The 8,645-nt window shown below is 33.1% G+C and overlaps 1 protein-coding gene across 2 annotated transcripts; it reads right to left on the bottom strand.

Moving 5' to 3' along the window:
* Positions 1 to 5,169: 5,169 nt before the first annotated feature.
* LOC112509895 (BOI-related E3 ubiquitin-protein ligase 1-like) lies at positions 5,170 to 8,230 on the bottom strand. Of its 2 annotated transcripts, none has more exons than XM_025115093.1 (4): positions 8,042 to 8,230; positions 7,574 to 7,668; positions 6,339 to 6,700; positions 5,170 to 5,743 (listed from the first exon to the last, which is right to left on the bottom strand). In XM_025115093.1, the coding sequence occupies exons 2-4, from the start codon at positions 7,662 to 7,664 to the stop codon at positions 5,240 to 5,242; spliced, it is 957 nt and encodes a 318-aa protein (XP_024970861.1). In that variant the 5' UTR covers positions 7,665 to 7,668; positions 8,042 to 8,230; the 3' UTR covers positions 5,170 to 5,239. The 2 variants fall into 2 exon arrangements, with proteins under 2 accessions (XP_024970861.1, XP_024970862.1); XM_025115094.1 differs by having other exon boundaries at positions 7,574 to 7,714.
* Between the last annotated feature and the right edge of the window lie 415 nt (positions 8,231 to 8,645).

Genomic DNA, 8,645 nt, shown 5'->3' on the forward strand with positions numbered 1-8,645 from the left:
CATTTTATAAAGATAATAATTAAGTATTCTGTTAGAACTCAATGATTATCCTAATTATATTTTAGATTTTTTATATTTAAAATGAGATGTTTATCATGTATTTGATTGTGTTTATCTGCAGTTAGTTACACGAATTCAAATATGGAGCTTTAATAAGTTATACCTACGCACAATTTATTTGAAATCTTGAGTTTTAAGTAATATGCATTAATAAACAGTACTTTACGCATAAAAAGTGGTTTTTAAGAGTTTTTGTCAAATGATTTAATTTAAGTTTAATAATAAAATAATTTATTTTTGGTTTAATAGTATAAATTTTATAAAGATAATAATTAAATATTTTGTTAGAATTTAATGATTATACTAATTATATTTTAGATTTAAAATGAGATGTTTATCCTGTATTTGATTGTGTTTATCTGCAGTTAGTTACACGAATTCATATATGGGATAAAATCGGATAGGGATAAATGGTTTAAGAGTTTTTAAGAGTTTTAGTCAAATGTTTTATAATATAGTATAGATAACTAATTTATTATAAGAGTTATGGCTTAAATCTATACTATATTATAAAGAATTTGACAAAAAAATTTAAAAAATAATTTTTATGCATGAAGTACTGTATATTGATGCATATTACTTAAAATTCAAGATTACAAGTAAATTATGCATAAATACAACTTATTAAAACTTCATTTTTGAATTCGTGTAACTAACTGCGGATAAACATAATTAAATAGAGGATAAACATCTCATTTTAAAATATAAAAAATCTAAAATATAATTAGGATAATTATCGAGTTCTAACAAAATAATTAATTATTATCTTTATAAAAAATTATATTATTAAATCAAATACAAATTACTTCGTTATTGAACCTAAATTGAAATTATAATAATAACAAATTGAATTAGAAAATTACACAAAAAATAAGAATTTTAAATAGGTAATTTGATACTAATATCGATATATTTTTGTCAAATTTTTATGATATTTTCAAACTCATATTTTATTCAAAAATAAAAACATCATTGTTTTTTCAAAATCACATAAGACCATATTATAACATCGACTGAGATAAAGAATAAATAAAATACTAAAATCAAAATGTATCTCGCTGCATTGCACGAGTACCCTTCTAATATATAACTATCTAGTATATAACTAATAACAATATGACTATAAATATTCAATAACCATTTTATATAGAAATTCTTTTAATATTTTTTATAAAACCCATTAATAATAAAACCTTAATCGTTTAATCTATACTATATTATAAAGTATTTGACAAAAAACTCTTTAAAACAATCTTTTATGAATAAAGTATTGTTTATTGATGTATATTACTTAAAATTCAAAATCATAAGTAAATTATTTGTAAGTACAACTTATTAAAACTTCATTTTCTAATTTGTATAACTAACTATAGATAAACATAATCAAATACGGGATATACATCTCATTTTGAATATAAAAAATCTAAAATATAATTAGAATAATCATTATTTATAACAAAATACTTAATTATTATCTTAAAAAAAATTATATTATTAAACGATAAATAAATTATTTCGTTATTAAATCCAAATTAAATTATAAATAAAATATCAAATTAAAGAAATTATACAAAAAACCAGAACTTTAAGTAGTAAATTTGATACTATATAACTTTTTTTCCAAATTTTTATAATATATTTAAATTTATACTTTATTCAAAAATAATAACATTATCGTTTTCTCAAAACCACTAAAAACCATATTATATCAACATAGATAATAAATGGAGATATTTCTCCCTATATTATGCGAACACCCTTCTAATATTGTATAAATTTATACTTTTGAGACTTTTGCAACCTGATTTCAGGAATCACTCAAATAAAATTAAAAACATTTAAAATAGACAGATGAGTAAATTACGTTCTTTGTCCCTTTGATTTGTTAATAATTGTTTTTGATAGGGAGGGGGGTGACCCCTCCAGATCAAGAAAAAACACTTAAATGCTAAAAAGCAAGACAAATACGCGCTCGGGTGGGGCGAACCACATCCACCAGAAAAAGCCAAAGAGCCCCGAGAGAGAAGAAGGGAGAGAAAAGAAACAAACCACAAGAGAAAGGCCCAGGCAGGCAAAGCCTGAGCAAACAAAAGGGCAACAACAGAGGAAGGAGTGTTAATAATTGTTGAGATCATTCATGTGGTTTTAAAACTTCGGTTTTCATCTTTATGGATTACAATTCATTTTTATTTTTGTCCCTGAAGCCAAAACACTACTTTAAATATTGTAAACCATAAAGACAAAAAAAAAACAAAAATTTTAGATCATAATGATAAAAAATGTAATGAATTGTAAACCATACGGATGAAAATCATAATTTCAAAACCATAAGTACGAAAATAGAAATTTTCAACAAACCATAGGTTCGGGATGTAAACGAACCGAACGAACACAAACATGTTCACGTTATTTCGTTTAACTTAACCGAACAAACGAACGAACACGAACGGTAAACGAACAAAAATCATTATGTTCGTGTTCGTTCGTTTAGAAATCATGTGTGTTCGTGTTCGTTTATGTTCGTTCGTTAACATGCTAAACGAGTAAACGAACAGGTCTAAACGAATAGGCCTAAACGAGCGGGCTAAACGAACATAAGCAACAATAACACTTGGTTTGTTTGACGTTTTTGCTAATGTCAAAACAACCCCAATTGAGGTCTACATAGATGTTTCTGTAGCCGTTTTCATCCTCTGTTTTCCAGTCGTAAAACCTAAAAAACCAGCAACTTTTTAGGTTCTTCTAAACCAAGAATCCAAAATCGAGAACCCTTTGATTGATCCCTGTGTGTGCGCCTTTAAAACCTTGTCAATTTTTTTTTTGAAGTATATAATATTTATTATACGGCAAATGCAACAAATAAACTCACACACCCTCCTCACCTATGGTGAGATTTGAACCTCTGACCTCCTAGAAGACCAAGGGCTACGATACCGCTAGGCCAAAGGCCCTTTGGTAAACCTTGTCAACTTTAGTGCTTATTAACAAAGATCCTGACAAGAAAGAGACAAAATAAAGATTGACAATTTCACAATAAATTTCAACACTAAGGATACCCTTTCAACATATTTTAAACTTGAGGCAGTTTTGGGTTTGATACGCTTCACCCATTAGTAAGAAATACTCTGGCAAGTACGTGTCGCACTGGTGCCGGAATCAAACAGTTATCCACAGAATACGTAACCAAAGATGCCCTTTGCAATATCATATATGGAAGCTGCATAACGACAAGCTCGTTTATCATCTACTACAACATTCTTATAAAAACTAAGGGGGCGATTGGTTCGTAGAATGGAATTCGATGGAATTGGAATTTATCAAATGAATTTGACTTTGAGGGAATGAAATGAAATTTGACCATGCCTTTTGATTGCGTTTGGTTGGATGGAATTGAAATGAAATTCTTACCCGAATTGGAATTTTTTTGTTTCGTTCACGAAATTCAACGAGAAAATTACAGACAAAAAAAAAACCGAAACTTTCGGGCTGGGTTCGGGGACATCTTATCGGGGACGGGTTCGGGGACATCTTATCGGGGACGGAACGGGAATCGAGGACAAATTCATGGATTTTAACGGGGACAGGGGCGGGGACGGTGATCATCGGCCCGGCCCGGCCCGGCCTGATATGTGTATATATATTAATTTTAATTTATATACATATACATATACATATATATATATATATATATATATATATAATATCATTAAAAGAAAATAGTAACATTAAAATTTTAAAAAAATTTATCCACTTTACTTCAACAACCTAAATAAGGCTCACGAAAAAGGCTAGTTTATTTGTCCAATTGTGAAATCGTGATTTTAGTTGTATGATGTTTGAAGTTCTGTTTAGTTTTATATTGTAATCTAATACATTGTTTGTAATTGGTTCGATTATGTTTGACATATTTAAAAAAATTGTAATCTACTTTTAGTTGTGAAAATTAACATATTGTAATTTTTTTATATATGTTTCGGGTTTCAGTTTCGGGTTCGGTTACAACCAACAGTGAAAGGGAAAAGGAGGATTTTTACCTTAACGAGTTCCCCAACGGGGATCGGGGAAACCGCAGGGACCCGATAAGATCCCCGACGGGGATCGGGGCGGTCATGGGGACGGTTTTAGTTGTCGGTTTCTGGGACGGAGATACCAATAACCGGCCCGAACCTGGCCCGTTGTCATTCTTAGTTTTAAATGAGATCGAGCATAGCAGAACAGAGCAAATCGAGATAGAGCGTCGATGAATGGATGATGGCTAAGGAATTTGTCGGATTGGAATTTGAAATCTGTGGTATATGCGGTGTAATTGTGAAATCAATGAATTAAGGAATTGGAAGGATTCCTTCACATCTATTATGTGAACCAAACATGGTATTTGGAATTTGGTCAAAGAATTGGACATTCCAATTGCTTCTAATTCCACCAAATTCCATAAACCAAACACCCCCTAAGCTTCCAAGAAGTTTTGTACCATTTCGAATATTGAACTTTTGGCCATTTTGCTTCTAAACGTTATTCATCTTCACCGATCAAATTCGTGTATGCAATTAGAAAAAGTGAAGAAGTCGTCTTCGAACCAAGAAATAATAGTAGAACGAAACATCAAGAATAATTGTTTGCTTTGAATATTTTAAAATCAAGCACATTTCTGTAGTTTTAATCATGTTACAAATTCAATACGAAGATGATTAATTACCTGCTGATATGCATTGAAGCAAATTGCAGCAATGAGAGACCAAATCTACACCTGTTTGACATTCAATCCCTGAAATGGTGACAATGTGTGATTAAGATCCCACATCGATTGTGGAAAGGAACAATGGTGTCTTATAAGAGACTTGATACCTTATCTATCAAATGTGTTTTAGAACCGTGAGTCTAAATGTAGACAACGTGGACAATATCAGGTACTGTGGTTAAAACTTTGTTCATCTGATTATAGTGATTACTGTAGAAAAAAAGCCTCAGGTTCGAGATCTAGAACCTAAATAGACATAGTTGTACATTTTTTACCAAACACTTTTACCATATTATCATGTCCATTCAAGTGTACATCTTATCCAACCATTGCTCATCAAGAACCCTAAAAATCATCATACACAAAACCCAAAAACAAAGCTTCCTTCATTTTTCAAAGGCATAAATCACTCAAAACACAGCATTTTAGCAGTCAATTCATTCAGGACATAAAAACATGTAGGCTTTCAGTTCTGGTTGCTTGACAAACAGGACAATTTTCAGTGAACACTTGACAGTCTTTACACAGACACAGATGCCGACACGGCAGTAACAAAACACAAACTTCTTTAGCGTTGCACGCTCTGCAGTTTAACGCCTTCGTTTGATTTGTGGCATTTACGTTGGTATAAGAGGCAGTATCATCCACCTCACTATCCCCGTACCCTTCTTTTCCTTCCACAGGCTTCTGTGCCATCACTTGTTGCAGATTGTTCTTCAGGGCATTCACCACTGATTCATTGTATTTCGCTCTGTAATGCCACGATTGAGCTTCCATTGTAACTTGCTTTATTTTCAACCCCAATTCAATGTTTTTTCGGTTCATGTTCTCTATTTCCATCTCTTTCTCCCTCCACTTCTTTCCCACTTCTTTCTCCAATGTGTTTAGTATGGATGCAGTGTGTTTCTGATTCAATTCTCTTATACCCTTCATCATATTTTCTTCCTAAAAACAACAATTGAGTTGGAACATTATGATAAAAGTTATGGTTTACGCACCTATGCATATATAGTACATATACGTTGATGAATATACTAAATGACAATACATATTTTGATAGTATAGATGTATCAACCACAAGGGTGGTGCCTGATTGGTTTGTGCTTGGCTCCAAAGGTCAAAAGTACCAGGAGGTCCCAGGTTCAAATCCAAGGAGGAATAAAAATCCCCTTGTGGCCACGAAGGTTCAAATGCAGTGAATCCGGGCTATCTGCAAAGCAGGTGGTCGCCCTGGGATTAGTCGGCTCGCATAGCGGATTGGATATCCAGGTTAATCAAAAAAGATAGTATAGATGTATCAATGAACATTCATATGCATATATTAGTTCTTATAGTTCTCATTTGAACTTCCCCCAATGATCAAAGTTCATGATGAATATACAAATACCTGAATATTCATTAATATTATTCATCATGAATATCATGCATTTTCATTTATTAATATCTATCACAATCTTCACCATGAATAGTTGGTTATCACAGTTCCTAAATGAACCTGCCTCTACGACCACCAAAACATATGAATCAAACAGGGGATTACCTGAACTTTAACGTAATGATCAAGGAGTTCTTTATGACGATCCATTTCACGTCTGATGCTATTTGTGAGTGAGTGAGTAACAGGGTGAAGAGCTTTCAAGTTTTCACTAATGGATGTGACAGAAGAGTTACGTTCATCTTCCTCATAAGATAGTTTCAAGCCAGTTGATACACCATTCGGATTCATAGAGGTTCTAGTACGGCCTGTGTCATCTTGACAGAAGTTGTTGTTCAAAGATATGTGAAGCTTTTGCTGTGCAGACATGGGTCCTGGTTCACGTGCCCTCTTGATAGGGCGACTTGAAGCCACGCCATGCTCGTTTCCAACAAAGTTTATATTATCGATTGTACACCCAACTGGAACTGCACCATATAAAGAAAACAGTAAAAACATTAATCACCATTTGGTCTATTTGGCCTTTGTTAGGTTAGGATATCAATCAGATATTTAAATACCAAAGTCATGAAAGCCCGACCCAAGGCCTTGAACCAGCATAGGTCAAATGAAGGCACAAACCGAACACCCAAGACTTGTGAGCCACTGAACAGATCCAATGTGGGCATAAAACTTGGTAAAATGTCCAACATGGCTCCTAATACACTTTCAAATGGGGGTCTTTGGTAGATATACATTCTTCCAAGAACTAGCCTTATCTATCATATTCAAACTGTGTGGAGCCCCATTTCAGCCAAACATAACCTATATGTATATATATGTAGGAACCTCCCATCTTACCCATGATTCAACCATTTGGGCATATTGGCATATTTTAGGAGAATGTATGATTCAACCATTTGGGCATATTGGCATATTTAGGAGAATGTTGCATACCTTATTTAATGTCCCAACCCCAAAGCAATAGGTTGATCCAATAACTTCGAATTCAACTTAAACCGTGACAGAAGTTATTGTTTGTCCACAACTTTGAACTTATAAGGAGCTCACATATCTATTCCTCTAACCATATGGGGCGAGTTGTTACACCTATATGTTGCTTAAACGCCAAATCCTTTATCTATTGTTCTTTGGTGACTAGTTATGAAACTTGAACGAGAAAACAATGTTCTCCACGACCGTAAAAGGTATATAAAAGGGTATCTTCTTAAGAATCGTCGTTTCCCATATTCGATTATGGTTTACTTCTTCTTCTTCTTCTTCTCTAATCTTTATATACATATATATGATATCTGAAGATTATGAAAGGAAAATGGAGATCTTGAAGACAAAAAACTCACATTTTCCAAATAGCTGAAGCTGAGGCAATGCACTCATGTCATACTGTGACCGGTGTTCCTCAGGATGGGCATTGGTAAGACCTCCGAACATGTTACTGTTGCCACCATAATGTTCCACACATCAATAATCGAATCATTCTACTGCAGAATTCAACATATCACATACAAACATCTATCGACTGACTGCAATTCATAATCACAAGGACAAGGATGCATCTAAATAACAATTTCAACTAAAATCAGTAGAAAATAACCTAAAATTTCAATAATCAAACCTTGGAGACTTGAACAATGACCCTCAGATCCATATACGAAAACAAAAATTTCCCATAACCCCAAAAGAAAACAAGATCAAAACATAAAAATGTCCCTAGATTACCAAAAAAGAAGACGGAATTACACAGAAATGAGATGGATGGATGGATTCATATAAACATAAAGAAAGAAAGAAAAGAGGGTTAGATCTACCTTGAAATGTGGTCAAAATGATGATGGTAAGATGGGAGGAATGATGAAGGTACAACAAGTAGTGGGTGAAGAATGGGTTGATGATGCTGATGATGATGATGATGATTCCATTTGTTGTTGTGGTGTTGTTGTTGTTGTTGATGTAAAAAGAGAGAGCTTGTTGAAGAATTCTTCCATTGTTCTCTCTTGTGGCAGCTTTGTTTTCGTTTTCCCACCAGTATATTTTTGTTTTTTCTTCGATACGGTTACCGACGTGCGGACTCTAGTTTTGATTTTTGACTCTTCCTCATCTTCCTCCTTCGTTCATCACTCTTTTATTACTATCACACATCCCCAACAACCATCTACCCTTTTTTAGAATCCGTTTCTTTTTTTTTTTACATCCATAAACCCAATTTTTTTTTATTAACCTGGATATCCAATCCGCTATACCAACCGACTAAACCCAGGATGACTACCTGTTTTGCGGGTAACCTAAAGTTACTGCATTTGAACCTTCGTGACCACAAAGAGATTTTTATTTCTACTTGAATTTGAACTTGAAACCTCCAGACACTTTGACATTTGGAGCCCAAGCATAAACCCATTTTTAATACTGTTTTTT

Source organism: Cynara cardunculus, assembly GCF_001531365.2.
Source record: "Cynara cardunculus var. scolymus isolate 2C chromosome LG 3, CcrdV1, whole genome shotgun sequence".
In the NCBI taxonomy this organism is placed as follows: Eukaryota; Viridiplantae; Streptophyta; class Magnoliopsida; order Asterales; family Asteraceae; genus Cynara; species Cynara cardunculus.

Excerpts from the sequence above, each read along its gene's own strand:
- LOC112509895 (XM_025115093.1), bottom strand. The coding sequence starts at position 7,664 with ATGTTCGGAGGTCTTACCAATGCCCATCCTGAGGAACACCGGTCACAG. Across the intron at positions 6,701-7,573 it reads GCTTCAGCTATTTGGAAAAT|TTCCAGTTGGGTGTACAATC; the intron begins GTGAGTTTTTTG and ends TATATGGTGCAG. Across the intron at positions 5,744-6,338 it reads ATCATTACGTTAAAGTTCAG|GAAGAAAATATGATGAAGGG; the intron begins GTAATCCCCTGT and ends TGTTGTTTTTAG.